At 41.0% G+C, this 20,671-nt stretch overlaps 1 protein-coding gene across 9 annotated transcripts in view; it reads left to right on the forward strand.

Annotated features, from left to right (window-relative positions):
- PARG (poly(ADP-ribose) glycohydrolase) overlaps positions 1–20,069 on the forward strand; it is a 111,537-nt gene extending 91,468 nt beyond the window's left edge. For all 9 annotated transcript variants that reach the window (XR_015156557.1, XM_086381103.1, XM_086381104.1 and 6 more), the window contains 3 exons: positions 5,876–5,981; positions 18,226–18,354; positions 19,036–20,069. Coding sequence is in view for 8 of the 9 variants with exons in the window: in XM_086381103.1 (XP_086237229.1) it covers positions 5,876–5,981; positions 18,226–18,354; positions 19,036–19,190 (390 nt within the window). In the remaining variant the exon portion in view is untranslated. The remainder of the gene's footprint in view (positions 1–5,875; positions 5,982–18,225; positions 18,355–19,035) is intronic.
- Positions 20,070–20,671: the final 602 nt, after the last annotated feature.

The raw sequence follows: 20,671 nt of genomic DNA on the forward strand, positions 1-20,671 counted from the left end.
GCTACAGTCCATGGGGTCGCAAAGAATCAGACATGAATGAGCAACTAACGCTTTCACTTTAAACATCTTTGTACAGTTGTTATTTAATCAAATAAAAGAAATGTACAAAGAAGAAATTTATAAAATTGTTACTGAATCTAAGGATAATTTTAAGACTTAATATTACTTTATTCTCTTCTAAAAGGTTCTTTAGTTCAGTTCAGTTGCTCAGTCGTGTCTGGCTCTTCGACCCCTTGGACTGCAGCATGCCAGGCCTCCCTGTCCTTCACCAACTCCCAGAGTTTACTCAAACTCATGTCCATTGAGTTGGTGATGCCATCCAACCATCTCATCCTCTGTCATTCCCTTTTCCTCCCGCTTTCAATCTTTCCCAGCATCAGGGTCTTTCCAGTGAGTCAGATCTTTACATCAAGTGGTCAAAGTATTAGAGTTTCAGCTTCAGCATCAGTCCTTCCAGTGAATACTCAGGACTGATTTCCTTTAGGATGGACTGGTTGGATCTCCTTGCAGTCCAAGGGACTCTCAAGAGTCTTCTCCAACACCACAGTTCAGAAGCATCAATTCTTCGGTGCTCAGCTTTCTTTATAGTCCAGATATCACACCCATACATGACTACTGGAAAAACCATAGCTTTGACTAGATGAACCTTTGTTGGCAAAGTAATGTCCCTGCTTTTTAGTATGCTGTCTAGGTTGGTCCTAACTTTCCTTCCAAGGAGCAAGCATCTTTTAATTTCATGGCTGCAGTCACCATCTGCAGTGATTTTGGAGCCCCCAAAAGTAAAGTCTGTCATTGTTTCCATTGTTTCCCCATCTATTGCCGTGAAGTGATGGGACCAGATGCCATGATCTTCGTTTTCTGATTGTTAAGTTTTAAGCAACTTTTTCACTCTCCTCTTCCACTTTCATAAGAGGCTCTTTAGTTCTTCTTCGCTTTCTGCCCTAAGGGTGGTGTCATCTGCATATCTGAGGTTATTGATATTTCTCTTGGCAATCTTGATTCCAGCTTGTGCTTCATCCAGCCCAGCATTTCTCATGATGTACTCTGCATATAAGTTAAATAAGCAGGGTGACAATATACAGCCTTGACATACTCCTTTCCTGATTTGGAACCAGTCTGTTGTTCCATGTCCAGTTCTAACTGTTGCTTCTTGACCTGCATACAGATTTCTCAGGAGGCAGGTCGGGTGGTCTGGTATTCCCATCTCTTGAAGAATTTTCCAGAGCTTATTGTGATCCACACAGTCAAAGGCTTTGGCATAGTCAATAAAGCAGAAATAGATGTTTTTCTGGAACTCTCGCTTTTTTGATGATCCAGCACATATTGGCAATTTGATCTCTGGTTCCTCTGCCTTTTCTAAATCCATCGTGAACATCTGGAAGTTCACGGTTCACATACTGTTGTAGCCTGGCTTGGAGAATTTTGAGCATTACTTTGCTAGTGTGTGAGATGAGTGCAATTGTGTGGTAGTTTGAACAATCTTTGTCATTGCCTTTCTTTGGGATTGGAATGAAAACTGACCTTTTCCAGTCCTGTGGCCATTGCTGAGTTTTCCAAATTTGCTGGCATATTGAGTGCAGCACTTTCACAGCATCATCTTTCAGGATTTGAAATAGCTCAACTGGAATTCCATCACCTCCACTAGCTTTGTTTGTAGTGATGCTCCCTAAGGCCCACTTGACTTCAAACTCCAGGATGTCTGGTTCTAGGTGAGTGATCACACCATTGTGATTATCTGGGTCGTGAAGGTCTTTTTTGTGCAGTTCTTCTATGTATTGTTGCCACCTCTTCTTAATATCTCTGCCTCTCAGGTTCATACCGTTTCTGTCCTTTAAAAGACTCTAAAGGCACTTAAAACCCCGTGCTGCAGCCATGGGGTTGCAGACTTGGACGCCACTGAGCGACCGAGCACTTGGGCCTTGCTTGTGGCGCGTGGGGTCAGGTCCCTGACTGGGGATCACCCCCAAGCCTTCTGCATTGGGAGCGTGGAGTCTTAGGCACTGGGCTACCAAGGACTTCCCTTTAGGCACTTTTTATATTTATTTTTAAGAAATCACTGTATTCTGAAACATAAAATCATTATCAGTATGAACTATGTATTAGTTTGTTAGACAAATATGTTATATTGACTTAATATACAACTCCTTAGGACAGTAATTAAATTATTAATCTAGAAAACAGTATAATGTATTACACTATAATGAAGGGCATAATTTAGTGACATTCTCTTAGGCTAAAATTGGCTTTGCAGCCCGAGTTCTTCAGTTTGTGTCTGCTCGTGCATGTGTGTGGCAGGGATGTTTGCACAGAATATTCACCTGAATACCATCTATTTCCTGGGCCCAGTTCTGGGCCTGTAGGTTTTGAAAATTGTTTTCTTTGTTTCCTTTTTCAATTTCTTGGCTTCCTTCCCATATCTCTTTTTACCACTTCCCAGCTGGGCTCTAGTTTTTAATTGTAGATACCAGTATTTTCCTCCTGCCACTTGCTTCTCAAGGCTCCCCTCGGCAACCTTCAGGATTCCAAAATTCCCTCTCTTTTTACCTTCCCATCAAAACTCATTTCACTCAGTCATGTCCAACTCTTTGCAACCCCGTGGACTATATAGTCCATGGAACTCTCTAGGCCAAAATATTGGAGTGGGTAGCATCTCCCTTCTCCAGGGATCTTCCCAAACCAGAGACTGAACCCAGGTCTTCCACATTGTGGGCGGATTCTTTATGAACTGAACCACCAGGGAAGCCCAAGAACACTGGAGTGGGTAGCGTACCCCTTCTCCAGCAGATCTTCCCGACCCGGGAATTGAATCGGGGTCTCCTGCATTTCAGGCAGATTCTTTACCAACTGAGCTATCAGTGAAGCCCCATTCTGAGCAAGGAATATTTATTGGTATCTTCTACTTACTGAGGTTTGAATGCTTCTTCTTTTTCCCACTTTTAAGTAGTTTATTAGTAAAAAATAAATAGCTCTGTTATGGTGAATGTCAGGCTGTGATGAGAGTTTAATAAGCAAGGTTTCTTTTACTGCTCTGATTAATCTTCTCAAGTGCTCTGGCTCATGTGGAGAAATATTTGCTGCCAGTGTGGAGCTCTTGAGAACTCCTAGCACATTCCCCTATGAAGAAAGAACTTGACAATTCTTTTGCCATCTCTGTCATTACCTGATCTTTGTTTCTTACCAAAGAAGCTCAGTTATTATCCTGATTAGTGGCCCCATCCTGGTCTCTGACATGTGAGGGATCTCTCTCCTTACTGGGGAATGGAGAGAAGCAAGGGTTGTCCCTCTAAAGGGGACTCAGAGGAGTTTGCTGCTCCTCTCTGATTTCTGACCTTGGAAGTGGTCGGTTTAAACACAATAAAAGAATTTTGTAACAACAGCCAAGACATGGAAGCAACCCAAGTGCCATGCCCATCATCAGATAAATGGATAATGTATACAATGAAATATTACTCAACCATTAAAAAGAATGAAATTCTACCTTTTACAGCAATGTGGATGGGCCTAGAGAGTATTTATGCTTGATGAAATAAGAGAAAGACAAATACTATATGATATCACTTATATGTGGGCTTCCCTGGTGGCTCAGATGGTAAAGAATCCGCCGGCAATGCAGGAGACCTGGGTTTGATCCCTGGGTTGGAAAGACCCCTGGAGGAGGGCATGGCAACCCATTCCAGTATTCTTGCCTGGAGAATCCCCATGGACAGAGGAGCCTGGTTGGCTACAGTTCATGGGGTTACAAAGAGTCGGATATGACTGAGCGACTAAGCACAGCACAGCATCATTTACGTGTGGAATCTAAAAAGCAATACAGATGATGTATATGCAAAACAGACTCACAGATATAAACTAGTGGTTCTGTAAGGGGGTGGGGGGGGCATGTTAGGGCTATGGATTGAGAGATACACACTACATAAAATAGGAAAGCACAGGGAATTATAGCCATTATCTTGTAATAACTTTTAATAGAGTATAATCTGAAAATACTGAATCGCTTTGCTGTATACCTGAAACTAATATAATAAATCAATTAGACCTCTATAAAAAGGAACTTTGTATTTAATCATTAGTTACTCTTTTACCTATTTTACATCATTTAATTTCTATCTGATTACCTTTTTAAAGTTTTATTTTATTTGATCAAAACAAATGCAGGATAACTTCAGTTTTATAGTTTGTTTCTGTTGTGACCATTTTTCAAGTTTTTTTTTTTAGTAAAATTGGTTAGGTTTTGCTTCTGATAATCTAAATATTTCAAATTCTCTGTTTTTTGGCTTTAGTTTTACTGAGCTATTTTTGCTTATTAAAGTTTAGCCCAGATATGTAGAGATAGCAGTATTGGAAGAGACTAAAGTCGTTCTGATGGCATAAAGCAGAAAACATTAACTAGGAGGCTAACAAGTTTCCCTCCTCACCGGGGCATGTTTGCAGACTTGGGCAGGAAAGCAATGGCAAAGTTGTGTCTCTTCTGACGGAAAGTCTATTCCCTTTGTTGGCATGAAGGCAGAGAATCTGTCTCTTTCAAGAAGAATCTGCTGAGAAAAATTGAGCTCTTTGAGAGTTTTGACCGGAAAGAGATTTTCAAAAGCTCTGTGCATCTGATTACACAGGTAGTTTGTGAGCTCTAGTGGAAACTCTGTGCCGCAGCATTGAATAATGGTCTGGTACCAACTTATAATTAACGTCTGCCAGGATTTACAGCCTTTGAGGAGGTGGGAGAAATAGCCTTGTTAATCCATCCAGACAGTGTGTCAAATAAATTTTTATACCTTTGTAGCAACTTCAGAGTGCGATTTACAGTATTACGTGTGGGTTTCGTAGAAGCATCTTTCTTTATCCTTGGTTTTTCTCTGGGAACATCTGTCACACATGGTTCTTTTTATTTTATTTACTATTATGCATAAGATATATTTCAGGCTTTGCTTGGTACTTGAGAAAGCCCAGGGGATATTTGCTTTGCTATTATATTAAACCTCTTAACATAGTCTGATAGTTTCAGAAAACTAAGAACCCTTAGGAGGCAGAAAGACCAACTAGCCTGACAGCAAAGAAATGGAAATCAGAAACTCTAGGACCTTAAACTGCAATCTTCTCATATATAAAATGAGCTGTTCATTTAATTAATATGCAGCCAGCATCCTCAGGATATACTGTACTTTTTGCAGGTAACTGGCAGATTTTAAAATAAAATAATCTAGCTTAAAATACAGCTGTGAAACTAGAGTCTTGGAGCTGGAAGGGATTTTAAAGGTTATCTTATAGCCAGGCATAGGAGTCCCTTTTATATATAGGGACTCATTTTATATATAGTCGCTTAAGTGTTTCAGTGGCAAGAAGCACATTTAAAAGCTAACCACAGTTATTAATCTAGCCCCAATAATTCAGAGAGTGCTGAGGAAGCATAATAGTAATAACTCTTTACTGTAATGAAAAATAATAATCAAAAGTTTTCAAATAAAACACTGTCTTAAATGCCTTTCTGTCCATTAGCCCCTCATAGTTCGTAACTGGAATCCCATTAATTCTTGAAATATCTCTGATACTTTCATTTATATTTGTTTGAACTGGGGAAGGGGGAAAACTGAGACCCCCTTAAGGGGGTATTGGCTTTGGGGCTTTGATTTGCCCAGCATCAGAGCAAATCAGTAATTAGAACTGATCATTTCTTACTCTCTTCCTTCTGTTATCCCAGGATTTTTTCTTTTTTCCCCCTCTCCTTTGGCCCCTAGGGAATAAAGGAGAGAGAGAGAGAGAGAGAGAGAGAGAGAGAGAGATAACATAAGCTTGATAATGGATACTGATCCTAGACCATCAGTCAGAAATACTGCTAGTGTCTAGTCACTCACATTGCTTTGATGTTTCTTTCATCCTTCAGGCTTACTGTGGATTTCTTCGTCCTGGAGTTTCTTCAGAGAACCTGTCTGCAGTGGCTACAGGAAACTGGGGCTGTGGTGCCTTTGGGGGTGATGCTAGACTAAAAGGTGAGTGAGTCAGTTGTTATAAGAAGGATAATAGTTTTTTGATTAAGGATTAGAGTTAATCCTTCTAACCAGATTTCTATTGGTCTATCATAATAAGGGACCACAAAAATCTAAAAGAAAAGAAAAAGAATATTTGATACAATCGTTTTTTTATTATGTATGCAGGAATCTGTATTTTTATTTTTAAATCTGTATTTTTATTCCTTGCAGAGGTCACTTATGTCTTTGATCTATCAGACACAGCATTTAGTTGAATAAAGAGGCCAAAATGACTGTGAAGTTTCAACCCAAACCACCCACGCAAGCACATCCCTTTACGGTAGTGAGTTTTACGGACAGAGCTGTTTCACTGAGTGACTCGTTCATTCACCAGACTTACGGCAGGTCTGCCACTCTCTAGGCACGGTGGTAGGTTCTGAGAATACAAAGGTGAATAAGATGTGGTCCCTGCTTTGGAATTCACGGTCTAGCATATGAGAGGGAGGCATGGACAAATGCAACATACAGAAAGGAGCGCTTTAATAGAGGTGCGTGAAGTGCGGGCATGCAGCCCGGGAGAGCTGCGTGAGGAGGCATTTGGTGCTCCAGAAGGATGAACATTTCTTGCACTTCAGGTTTGTACCTATCAACGGAGCTGTTGGTTATTTTTCATATTATGACATTTTTTTTCCTCTCAAGAGTATCAGTTATAGAAAACAGTATTATATTATTACTTAGGATGGCTACTATTCTGTGTCAGCCCAGCTGGTCTGACACAAGCTGAGGGTGCTGCAGTACAGCCCTGACACTCCTTGGAGTCAGTGCAGACCCCACCAGGCACGGGCATGCCTCCTCCGCTAGACCACCCCTCCTTCAGGCTCCAGCTGCAAGTCTGAGGCTGGGCTGTCCTGCGGGGACCACCTGCACCTCTGATCAGCCAGCTACCAGTGGGGAGGTTCCCTCAAGCCCCTAAGGAACTCACAGAACCCAGGAAGGTGCTGTGACAATTGTGTTACAAAGGATATACATAGGGTGAGATGGGGACAGAATACAGAGCTTCCGTGCCCCACCCCTGTGGTGTCAAAACATATAACTTTCCCAGCACATGAATGTGTTTGTTAGGCAGCTCCACCAACCTTTGGTGTCCAGAGTTTGTATGTGGGCTTCATTACATGGGTGCCATTGGCCATCACTGGCCATGCTCCAGCTCTCCCTCTCCCTAGAGTTCAGTGACTGAAAGCACAATCCTCAAGCAGTTAGAGGCCCACTGGCAGTCACTGTCACCAGCGTAACAAATACCCTGTCACTCAGGTCAGTTCAGTTCAGTCACTCAGTTCTGTCCAACTCTTTGTGACCCATGGACTGCAGCACGCCAGGCCTCCCTGTCCATCACCAACTCCCAGAGTTCACTCAAACCCATGTCCATTGAGTCGTGATGACATCCAACCATCGCATCCTCTGTCGTCATCCTGTTCTCCTGCCCTCAATCTTTCCCAGTATCGTGTCTTTTCAAATGAGTCAGTTCTTCGCATCAGGTGGCCAAAGTATTGGAGTTTCAGCTTCAAAATCAGTCCTTCCAATGAAAACCCAGGACTAATTTCCTTTAGGATGGACTGGTTGGATCTCCTTGCAGTTCAAGGGACTCTCAAGAGTCTTCTCCAACACCATAGTTCAAAAGCATCAATTCTTTGGCGCTCAGCTTTCTTTATAGTCCAACTCTCACATCCATACATGACCACTGGAAAAACCATAGCTTTGACTCAGGAAATGGCAAAGGTTTTAAAGCTCCTGCCAGGAACCCAGGACAAAAATCTGACAGATTTTTTGTTTATACTACAGTTGACAAAGTAACAAGAAAACAAAGCAAATATAAAACAGCCAACTGGCCTTGATAGCTAAACTATGGATAGTTTAGCTAGACAGATACAGATGAAATCCTTCTCAAATCCTTCTCCTTGGGAATTTCTCTGTAACAGTTCGTGTAGTCATTTTACGTTAGTGGAATCATACTGTGTATGCTATGCTCTGACCTCCTCTTTTAGAAAGCCCTATAGTCTCATGATGGCTTGCAACACCAAAAACTGTCCGCAGTTTTTAATAGCTACGTAGTATTCTGTTGTATGTACCTCATATGCCATTGTTTATTTCACCAATTCTCCATTCATAGTTTTTTTTATTTTATATAAGCAATACTATAATATATAATTATATATGTTATACATAATTATTTTCTTAGGGTTAATTCCTAGAAGTGAAATTAATGACTCAAAGGACAGGGATACAACATATTTTAATATTTACCACAAACTGTTCTTCTGAAAGGCAGTATCAATTTACAGTGTCTTCTTTGCAAAGGCGATCTCACCACTGTAGGGTTTTTTCAATCTTCTTAATTTCTCTGAGGTTCAGTAGTTTTCATATGTTTTATTGGTCATTTTTGTTTTGCGAATTGCTTGTTCATGTCATCTGCCCATTTAGCTTTTAGTCAGCAGATTTGGTTTTCATTGGCTTGTAATAACTCTTTGTATATTAAGAAATATTAATTATCTGTCATCCAACTTAGCAACTGAATAACATATGTTACAGGTATTTTTCTCTGTTTTTTCATTTATTTCAGCCTGTTGAGTTGTGATCAGCCTGTTGTCCTATAGGGTTAATTTTTATGTGTTTACATTTTTGTGACACGCTTAAAAAAATTTCTTCTATTCCTTATTCTAAAGACTTTCACAGACATTTTCTTCATATTCAAAAATAAAAACCACATTATTAGTTTCAGTGTTTTGAATGTCTATAGGAGAAAGAATTTCTGGTTTTTATTTTATGAAATTCTTTATCATCCTGAATTTGTTTGAGGAAACCTGTTTTTCACTCTGGACTTATTGATCTTATGACAGACACTTTTTTCTGTTTTTCTCTTAAGTAAAATAAATGAGTAGATTCACATCATCAATCCAGAAGCCAGGTCTGCCACAAGCCTTGGTCATTTGTGATGGACAATTTGAGAAGCTTTATAAATGTGTTCATTTTGTTTCTTTTCTTTATGGTGTAAAAAAGCCTTTCAGACTGCAGTTTTGCTTGCTCTGGTGACTATTGAGGGTAGTATTCCAAGATTTTCATTGTGTAATTTATTTTCACAATTATCAACAATTTCTGTTGTGAGCATGTTTTTTTCCAGTTTTATTAAAAAATAATTGACATACAGAACTATAAAGTTGAAGATGTCCAACATAATGATTTGACTTACATCATGAAATTAGTATCAAGTAGGTTTAGTGAATATCCATCATCTTATACAGAGGCAACATTAAAGAAGTAGAACAATTTTTTTTCCTTGTGATGAGAATTCTCAGGATTTATTCTCCCTTGCAACTTTCATTTATGATGTACAGCAGTGTTAATTATCTTTATCATGTTGTACATCACATTCCTAGTACTTATTTATCTTGTAACTGAAGTCTGTACCTTTTGGCTACCTTCATTTAATTCGCTCTCCCCCCACCTCCTACCTTTGGTAGCCAGAAATCTGATCATATTTCCCTGTGCCTTTATTTGTCTTTAAAGTATGATTGGCCTACAGCTCTGCTAGTTCTTGGTACACAACAGTGATTCTGTGTTTCTATACATTTCAAAACGATCTCCATGATAAGTCTGGTTGTCTTCTGTCACCATGCGAAGACCTTACATAACGGCCAACTGTTTTCCCTACACTGTACGTTCATACCCATGACCCCCTCCCGCCTCCCTTCTGGCAGCCGCCTGTCTGTTCTCTGTATTTGTTACTGTTTCTGTTTGATTAGGTTTGTTCATATTTTTTGTTTTTAGATTCAGCCCATAAGTGAAATCGTACAGTATTTGTCTTTGGTTTATTTCACTTAGGATAATACACTGTGCTGCTTCTGCTAAGTCGCTTCAGTCGTGTCCGACTCTGTGTGACCCCATAGACGGCAGCCCACCAGGCTCCCCCGTCCCTGGGGTTCTCCAGGCAAGAACCCTGGAGTGGGTTGCCGTTTCCTTCTCCAATGCATGAAAGTGAACAGTGAAAGTGAAGTCGCTCAGTCGTGGCCGACTCCCAGCGACCCCATGGCCTGCAGCCCACCAGGCCCCTCCGTCCGTGGGACTTTCCAGGCAAGAGTACTGGTCTGGGTCCATCCATGTTGTTGCGTAGGGCAAGATTTCATTGTTCTTTCATGGCCAAGTAGTAGTTCCTTGTATATATATACACACCACATCTTTATCCACTCATCTACTGATGAGCACGTAGGTTGCCTCCATATTTGTGAACAATGCTGCACTGAACGCAGGGTACATACATCTTACAAGTTGCATTCAAGTTGTCTGCAGAGAGTGGAATGGCTATTATTGGACTTCAGAGATACCACTGAGTTAATGGATCTGGGAAATGGCTCTGGGAACTTTTTTTTAACTCTCTGGGAGTTGCCGATAACCAGCCAGGTTTAAGAAATACTGCGTTCTGTGCTTTAGTGTTGCATAGTCACCCTTCAATCTGTGGCCTCATTTCTAAGATGAGGAAACCAAGGTTTTATGCAGAGGCTAATAAAACTGCCCAAAGAAACACAGCTAACAATCAGAACCAGCATGCATATTTGGCCTATTTTCCTCAAAAACCAGTACTGTGGTTGTGGTTGTGATTAGACAACATGCTGAAAGCATTCTGTGTTGTACTAAGTGCTTTCCTTAGATGTATTAGTTCATCACAGCCTACTAGGTATGAGGTATTTTTGTCTTTGTGACGTAACTGAGGCAACGAGGTCAATAGCCTCAGGTCACAAGGGTAGCAAGTGGCAGGACTAGGATTCAAACCAGGATTGACACCCAAGAGTTCAGTGTCTGTGCTTTTACAATCTCATCTGTATTGGCCACAAACTCTGTATCTAGATTTAGATTTGGAAATTGCCACTCTAGAAATGGTGGCTGAATTCTTGATGTGAGTACTATTCAGGCACCAAAGATTGAGGCTTTCATAATATCCACTGGAGGATTGGGAGTGGTTGGGAGGGTCACATGGTGAAGTCGCTCAGTCGTGTCCGACTCTTTGCGACCCCATGGACTATAGCCTACCAGGCTCCTCTGTCCATGGGATTTTCCAGGCAATAGTACTGGAGTGGGTTGCCATTTCCTTCTCCAGGGGATCTTCCGACCCAGGGATCAAACCCGGGTCTCCCACATTGTAGACAGACGCTTAACCATCTGAGCCACCAGGGTCACAGGTACCAAGGTTAGAAACAGTAGCCAGGGCCTCCCTAGTGGGCCAGCAGTTACGAGTCCACCTTGCAGTGTAGGGCACACAAGTGTGATCCCTGGTCCAGGAAGATCCCATGTGCCACCGGGCAGCTAAGCCTCTGGGCCATAACTACTGAGCCTGTGCTCTAGAGCCTGCGAGCCCCAGCTGCTGAAGTCCAAGCACTCCAGAGCCCGTGCTCTGCAACAAGAAAAGCCACCTCAGTGAGAAACCTGTGGGCTGCAGCTGTAGTCCCCGCTTGCCACAACCAGAGAAAGCCCACATGCAGGAATAAAGACCCAGTGCAGCCAAAAGTAAACAATAATACTTTATTTTATATATATATTTAAAATCGGAGGAGGCAATGGCACCCCACTCTAGTACTCTTGCCTGGAAAATCCCATGGACGGAGGAGCCTGGTAGGGCTGCAGTCCATGGGGTTGCTAAGAGTCGGACACGACTGAGCGACTTCACTTTCACTTTTCACTTTCATGCATTGGAGGAGGCAATGGCAACCCACTCCAGTGTTCTTGCCTGGAGAATCCCAGGGACAGCAGAGCCTGGTGGGCTGCCGTCTATGGGGTCACACAGAGTCGGACACGACTGAAGTGACTTAGCATAGCGTAGCGTATATTTAAAATAAAAACAGTAGCCAGAGTGCAAGACCAATTAGAAAATAAGAGTTGGCCTAGAAGAGTGAGCAAAATGCTCCAGGGCTGGTAAACATGTTTGAGCTTTCATAGTAATCAAGACATGACCTCACAAAACAACTTGGGTTTCATGAGAAGGACATGAGTAACACTTTCAAATCTATACTAGCTTCCTGCTAGTATGTATTTAAATAATGTAAATAAACAATTTGAGGAAATTCCTCTAACAGACATGTGGTAGGTTGGCTTGGAGCGTAGCAGGATGGCGTGGCATGGCAGCTTTCCAACAGAGTGGGTGAGGGAGAGCCCTGGGTCAGGCCACCCCGTTCAGATTGCAGCTCCACCACTTTCTGGCTGTGTGACCTTAGACAAGTTGCTTAATCTTTTGATGCCCTTATTTCCTGATTTTCAAAATGGAGATAATGCTAATATTTACTCAGTTTTTGTAAGGATTGAGTTAATCTTTGTGAATCTTGAGCTTATCCTTGAAAAGCTGCTAGAACATTCCACATGCTACAGTACAGAGCTGTGTTAGCAGCTGTTACTGATGTTACCTGTTGATGGCCTCAGACAATACCTGTGTACAGGTATCCATGCTTTTACTCATTTTTTGTTCGGTTCATTTGTTTTGAGATGACACTGTGACCGGTTTTTGATATTAGTGTAGTGTGTGTGAGTCGCTGAGTCGTGTCCAACGCTTTGCGACCCCATGGAATGCAACCCGACAGACTCCTCTGTCCATGGAATCCTCCAGGCAAGAATACTGGAGTGAGTTGCCATTCCCTTCTCCAGGGTATCTTCCTGACCCAGGGATCAAACCTGGGCCTTCTGCATTGCAGGTGGATTCTTTACCATCTGAACTACCAGGGAAGCCTTTTTTGATTATTCATACTTATTTGAAAATTTTATTGCTTAAGATTGATGCCAAAAAGAAAATTAAAACCAAACTCCCTGCAGGTTAGTTTAAGTGATTATTTTGGCACCTAGTTGTGCTTGAATTTGGGATTTGATGCTTTTGCATCGTTCTTGGAATCAGTCCACACATCCTATTAGGTCTGTGATTTATTCTCATCTAACTTGTGATGCAGGCGAGTTCACTTAAATCGTGAGACATAATTGTCTAGATGCGCAAAGACCTTGGCGATATAGTCAGGTCTGAAGACAGTTTTGTTTAAAATGATCTTTTGTTAGTGATTACTGATGGGTTTAAGGTCAAGATTGTTATATTTCTGAAAATTTACTCTGTGTATTTATAGTCTAATATCCAATGCAAGAAGAAAAGCTGTAATAGAGGCTATGGAATTCCATACCCTGAAAGAGTCTTTAGGGACGATCTGATTTGACTTCCTCTTTGCATAGATGGGGAAAATGCAGGCAAGAGAGTTAAGTGACTTGGCCAAAGTCCTAGAGCTTAGGTAGCTAGCAGAAAAGTGAGGCCTGAGCTCAGGTCTTCAGTCTCCAGTCCGAGCTTGTCTGCCACATGCTTTTGTTATCATCTGACCCAAACAGAAACGGATGGGAAATAAGAATGTAATGTAAACTGGTTCTCTTATTAGGATTCAGCCTCTTTTTGGTAGGTCTGTGAAACTTAACTCTGTGAGCCTATCCACAGGGACAGAATGGCCTGTGAAGCATTTAGAAAATAAACTCTATAGGGAGAAAAAAATAAATAAATAAACACTATAGGGAGATACATTTTAAATGTTCTTATTAATATTTTATTTTCATAAATGACAAATGACCAGTGATCTAGTATTTCTGTATGTAAGGGGAGAACAAGACTAGAAGGACTTTTCTTTGGGTCTTTCTCTCCTCTTAATAGAAAATACAGACAAATTTCATTCAAACCAAAAGATAAGAAATACCTCTTGGTAGAAGAAGATTACAACATATTGGTTTTCATTTTTATATGTAGTTTAGGTTAATTAGGAACCTTTTAAAATTGAGTGTACTGAAGCTTTAATGTTGGCGTAAGTTGGTTGAGCAGTTTTAATTAAAATGTATCTGCATTTTGGGATCAGTTACTCCAAGATGAATGAGGCCTAGTCGTGGTGCCTCACATGTTATGCACACTCAATAAATATTAGTTTGGAAATTAGGAAATACTTTTGTATTCAGAGTCTTGTATGTGTTATAACATCTTAGATGCTTTCTCAAATCTGGGGATACTCAGCCATATCAAATATACTAGTTCAAAGTTTTTTATTTTAGTTTGATCTCCTTGCTGTCCAGGGGACTCCCAAGAGTCTTCTCCAACACCACAGTTCAAAAGTATCAATTCTTTGGCCTTCAGCTTTCTTTATGGTCCAACTCTCACATCCATACATGACTACTGGAGAAACCAAAGCTATGACTAGACGGACCTTTGTCAGTAAAGTAACATCTCTGCTTTTTAATATGCTATCTAGCTTCGTCATAGCTTTTCTTCCAAGGAGCAAGTGTCTTTTAATTTCATGGCTGCAGTGATTTTGGAGCTCAAGAAAATAGTCTTTCACTGTTTCCCCATCTATTTGCCATGAAGTGATGGGACCAGATGCCATGATCTTAGTTTTCTGATTGTTGAGTTTTAAGCCAACTTTTTCACTCTGCTCTTTCACTTTCATCAAGAGGCTCTTTCTTTAGTTCTTCTTCGCTTTCTGCCATAAGGGTGGTGTCATCTGCATATCTGAGGTTATTGATATTTCTCCTGGCAATCTTGATTCCAGTTTGTGCTTCATCCAGTCCAGCATTTCACATGATGTACTCTGCATAGAAGTTAAATAAGCAGGGTGACAATATACAACCTTGACATACTCCTTTTCCTATTTGGAACCAGTCTGTTGTTCCATGTCTGGTTCTAACTGTTGCTTCTTGGCCTGCATACAGATTTCTCAGGAGGCAGGTCGGGTGGTCTGGTATTCCCATCTCTTGAAGAATTTTCCACAATTTGTTGTGATCCACACAAAGGCTTTAGCATAGTCAATGAATAAGAAGCAAATGTTTTTCTGGAATACTCTAGCTTTTTCTATGATCCAACAGATGTTGGCAACTTGATCTCTGGTTCCTCTGCCTTTTCTAAATCCAGCTTGAACATCTGGGTTCTCGGTTCCCATACTGTTGAAGCCTGGCTTGGAGAATTTTGCGTATTACCTTGCTAGTGTGTGAGATGAGTCAGTTGCGCAGTACTTTGAGCATTCTTTGGCGTTGCCTTTCTTTGGGATTGCAATGAAAACTGACCTTTTCCAATCCTGTGGCCATTGCTGAGTTCTCCAAATTTGCTGGCACATTGAGTGAAGCACTTTCATGGCATCATCTTTTAGGATTTGAAATTCCAGCTCAGCTGGAATTCCATCACCTCCACTAGCTTTGATTGCAGTGATGCTTCATAAGGCCCACTTGACTTTGAACTCCAGGATGTCTGGCTCTAGGTGAGTGATCACACCGTCCTGGTCATCTGGGTCATGAGGATCTTTTTGGTATAGTTCTGTGTATTCTTGCCACTGTCCTTCATTGTGCCCATCTTTGCTTGAAATGTTCCCTTGGTATCTCTAATTTTCTTGAAGAGATCTCTAGGTTTTCCCATTTTATTGTTTTCCTCTATTTCTTTGCATTGATCACTTAGGAGGGTTTTCTTATCTCTCCTTGCTATTCTTTGGAGCTCTGCATTCAGATGCATATATCTTTCCTTTTCTCCTTTGCCTTTTGCTTCTCTTCTCAGCTATTTGTCAGACCTTCTGAGGCAACCAGTTTGCCTTTTGCATTTCTTCTTCTTGGGGAGAGTTTTGGTCCCCACCTCCTGTACAGTGTTACAGATCTCCACCCACAGTTCCTCAGGCCGCCTGTCAGATCTAATACTTTGAATCTGTTTCTCACTTCCACTGTACAAGTGTAAGGGATTTGATTTAGGTCCTACCTGACTGGTCTAGTGGTTTTCCCTACTTTCTTCAATTTAAGTCTGAATTTGGCAATAAGGAGTTCATCATCTGAGCCACAGTCAGCTCCCGGTCTTGTTTTTGCTGACTGTATACAGCTTCTCCATCTTCAGCTGCAAAGAATATAATCAATCTGATTTCAGTATTGACCATCTGGTGATGTCCATGTGTAGAGTCATCTCTTGTGTTGTTGGAAGAGGGTGTTTGAGATGAACAGCGCGTTCTCTTGGCAGAACTCTGTTAGCCTTTGCCCTGCTTCATTTTGTACTCAAAAGCTAAACTCTGTTACTCCAGGTGTTTCTTGACTTCCTACTTTTGCATTCTAGCCCCCTATGATGAAAATGACACACGTTTGAAGAACACAGCATTCGTTGCCTTTGTCTGCTCTTCCCTCATAATTAGGGTGAGGTGTGCATTCTGGATCAGCATAGCGCACAGGTGACTGTCTAGAGGCACTTGGTGGTCATCCGACTCCACTGGCGACATTACCTTTGGTCACCTAGTCATGGTGTTATCTGATTTTTCTACTGTAGTTATATACTGATATTTTTTCCTCCCTTGTAGTTAATAAGTGGTCTGTGGGAAGACGCTTTGAGACAAAATTTCCCTTAGGTTTAGCATCCTTTATTGATCTTTGCCTGATCCGGTCTTTGCCATGATGAATGCAGAAAAGGGTTATCTCATTCTAATATCTAACACTCCCTCTAGAGTTACCAGTTAGGCTGTAGCTTTCTCACGTGAGCAGGAGCCCTTCCTCTCCATTTATTTATTATGTATTATCATTGTGGACTCAGTATTTTTTCAATGATTTGTAACTTACTACTATACATAATATTTTGGTGCTTCCCTCGCCCAGATTTGGCTAATAGATGCTCCTTCAAACTGGCTTCTATATCCTTAGGACAAGCAGTCCTCAATTTCTCCGCATCTGGTTTGCAGTACTTCTTCACTTCCTGGTATAAAACATTCTGGGTTTATCTTGTACCGACCCTGTCCCAACCGTGGAATCTAGTGTTCCTTGAGGAATCCAGCTCCTTTCAGGGGGAATGGCATTAGACCACTGTCTGGGCACTAGGGGTGCTAACTGCTGCTGGGATGTCTTCTTTTCGGCCCTTTCAGCAGACAAAACTAAGAAATACACATAGAAACACACACGGATGTTCATAGTTAAAAGTCATGAGTACATACCGTGCCTTTCATTTCAATTGATAACCACAGAGTTACTTTTTTGTCTTTCCCATTCCATGTTTGTATGTCCCCTCTTCCATTCTGAGAACTATAACTCCCAGCAGCATCAACAAATCAACTCATTTTTTCAATCCTGAAATAAATTGTATTAATAGTCTCAGAATTGTTTCACCTGTACTGCTATGGTAAGCACATCTAACAAAGAAAGTCTGGGATTTGTTTGCAGTTCTTTCCTCCTTGTCCAAGACTGACGGCATCTCAGCCACATACTGTGTTCATAGGTTACTTGGGCCAGTTCTTACGTTCGTTCTTCCCTTTTCCTTTCCCGGTAGTGCTTTTCCTTTGAAATAAAATTAGGCTCGTTTATTTCCATTTGCTTTCAGTTATAAGCTCCTCCCCACTCCCATTCTTAGCTTTTATGTTTTGAAGATGCTCTCAAAAATCAAAATTATATTTGATTATATTTATCCTCCATAGTGTTTTAATTCTATTCCCACCTCCCCTTTTATGAAGGAAAAGATGTTACTAGCAACAGGGCATTTATTGTACCTGTGTTCATTTTTGATATTTAAAATAAATTTTGTCTTTTGAAATTAAGATTATAAAGGAATTTAGTTTTTGGAAATGTACTCTAGGCTCAGTGATTTGTACCTCTGATTCCTGGGGACAGGGCTTCTCTGTGATTTTCCTATGCTAGCACACTGGAGTTTATGTCCAGTGTTATCAGTAACGTTCACTCCATGCTCTAGTGATTGGGTGGAGGTTGGAGTGTGGAAGGGACGGGGGTGTCTTCTGGAACCCATTTGGAGAACGCCTGCTTGCTGTAGAGTTCACAAAAGCAGTAGAACCTCCCAAGTACGTTGGTCGGGGAAAATCACAGACCTTTGATACAAAAAACCAGTGACTATGTAGTAAGATAAATCAAGCAAGCAAACACAAATTTTAGTTCCAGATTAATGTAAGTGGGGGAAAACCACTTGACCGCCTTAAGGGTGCTGCTTCAGATGCACCTTCCTCTGTTGTTTTCCCACAAAGGTGCTTATGTGGGAATTCTGTGGCTTAATGAGATTCTCAGTAGCATGTCTGGAAAGTCACACAACCAGATGATTTATATTCATCCTCTATTTGCCATTTCTAATAACGTGTATATTAGGCTTATAAATCTTTAATCCAGGATATAGCTATGGCATGCCAGCTATAATTTAGCTGGCTGAAAGAACTAAAGGTATCCTGATGGGAAGTGTCATAATATAGCTGTGTTTTCCTCTGTGCTTCAGCCTTAATACAGATCCTGGCAGCTGCTGTAGCTGAGCGAGATGTGGTTTATTTCACCTTTGGGGACTCAGAACTGATGAGAGACATTTACAGCATGCATACATTCCTCACTGAGAGGAAACTGACTGTTGGTAAGTAGGGATGGTTGGTGTATAGACGGATTGTACACCATCCAGGAGGAGCACTTGCTAACTCTGGTTAGATCCTAGTGGATAAGTAAGAATGGAAATGTGACTTCGGTGGGGTTGGGGGACAAGATCTCAGAGGGACAATGCTTGCAGACCTTATTTTTCTAGCAAAATTTCATCCTCAATATTCAATGAGTATGTCAGCTTATTAAATTAAGGCCAAGATGTTGGAGTTGGTGTCCATTTTTACTTTTGTGTGTATGGAAAACTGAATGAGGGGATGGTATTGAAAGGTACGTTAAAACCTGAGAGGCCATACTCTGAGGCATGTTTATCAGACAGCCCAGCAGACACTCCTTCTACTGTGTTTCAGCTGGACCTGGGAGGCCTTCCTGTCATGGAGCTAAATGTAAAATTAAAGTCGCCACGAACTCTGAAAAGGATGCATGGACGATGTACCATGTATAGCCTGCTGTAATTATGAACTAATAAGTAGTTTCTTTAAGGTATTTAAAATGTTTAGCTTTATATCAGGAAAGCCTTCCAGGCTTATGGACCTCATGCTCTATTTTCAAAAGCCAAATTTGAGCAAATGTTATTTAGGATAGAACTGGGGTGTTCTGTAGTCGATTTATCTATCTACGTATCTTAATGTGCAAACTGGTCTGGCTTTCTGCTCTTCAGGAGAAGTATATAAGCTGCTGCTACGATATTACAATGAAGAATGCAGAAACTGCTCCACCCCTGGACCAGACATCAAGCTTTATCCATTCATATACCATGCAGTTGAGTCCTGTACACAGACCACCAACCAGCCGGGACAAAGGACTGGGGCCTGAGGAGCCAAGTGACTAGACGCTCCCCACTTGTGTAACAAGAAGGTGTGACGTGTGAACTGACATGATATCCATGTGTATATAATCCGCGTTTGTAGGCAAGGATGCAGTCCCTTCCGCCCATGCAGCTGTCAGTACATCTGCACCTCCTCCATCCCGACTTACATAGACTGAGACATACTTTGTTTCTTTTTTTTTCTATTTCAGCCCTGATTCTTTTATTTTTCTTTCTTTTGCCCATCAGACTTCTTGTGAAATTTCATCAGAGTTTGTGCTCAGCCTGGCAGGTGTCTTTTTTGATGCCTAAATATACAAATCACCTCTGCAGCTAGCAGATGCCACGGAAGGTGGTGGAACCCTAGGAGCTGTAACTGAGTCTGCTGCAGATCTCCCTGTGAGCCTCTCACCCCTACCCTGTTATCATTGTGGTGGTGGAGGTTTTTTGATTTTTGAAATAAGAGTTGGGTTTGTTAAATAATACAGATCTCCTAGGTTAAGAGTTTTATATTTAAGAATACTTTTCAAAAAGTTATTTTGAGATATCACCTTTATTTGTAATGGTAATTTGCCTGTCCCTTTTCCCCTGATCAATTTTTATTGACTGTTTTTGGAAATTGACCCAAATGAAAGGAAATATGAGAATAAGAGTTTCCCAAATGGTGTTTAAAAACAAACAGGTTCAAGACACGCGAAGGACCTCGTTTCCTGGGATTTTTTTTCTTTTTCTTTTTTTGAATTAGGATTATTGTTTGTTCCTTGGTGCTTGAGACATATTCATATAACCAAAGTTTAGGAACTGGGAACTTCGTGGTGATTTGTACATATTGAAGTTTCTCTGGTACTCAAAGGTTATGTAGTTAATAAATTTTCATTAACAAGTCATTTGTCAAACTCTTACATCATCTAATATATATATATACATATGTGTTCTTTTCTTTAAGTGTGTCTACATGCAAGCACATAAAATATAAATAAAACTGTAATTGTGGAAATGATTAGATTTAGGCTTTATTAGGGGCTCTGTTTAAAATCTTCTATTTAAAATTGTGTCCATTTAAAACAGGCAACAAGCATAAATAATAATGTCTCTCAGAAGTTAAAAAGCCAATGCCAGTTCTGTGCTAATTGAGAGCAGAGTTTAATCGCAAAAGCACTTATTATTTCTAAAGAAATTCTAAACCATACTATTGAAGTTCTAGCTTACAGTCAACTGTCAGGAAAAGCTGCTGCTAAGCTGCTAAGTCACTTCAGTCGTGTCCGACTCTGTGTAACCCCATAGACGGCAGCCCACCAGGTTCCCCCGTCCCTGGGATTCTCCAGGCAAGAACACTGGAGTGGGTTGCCATTTCCTTGTCCAATTCAGGAAAAGCTATTGGTGGTCAAATCCTATTAATAAGGAGTTTTAAGTAGATGGTCCTACACCTGGTATTAATATTGGCAGGGTAAAAAGGGGCCTTGGCCAGCATCTGCAGCTCTTTTTATTT

Source organism: Bos grunniens, chromosome 28 (assembly GCF_055505025.1).
Source record: "Bos grunniens cultivar Pamir isolate PY7600 chromosome 28, Bosgru_T2T1.0, whole genome shotgun sequence".
In the NCBI taxonomy this organism is placed as follows: domain Eukaryota; kingdom Metazoa; phylum Chordata; class Mammalia; order Artiodactyla; family Bovidae; genus Bos; species Bos grunniens.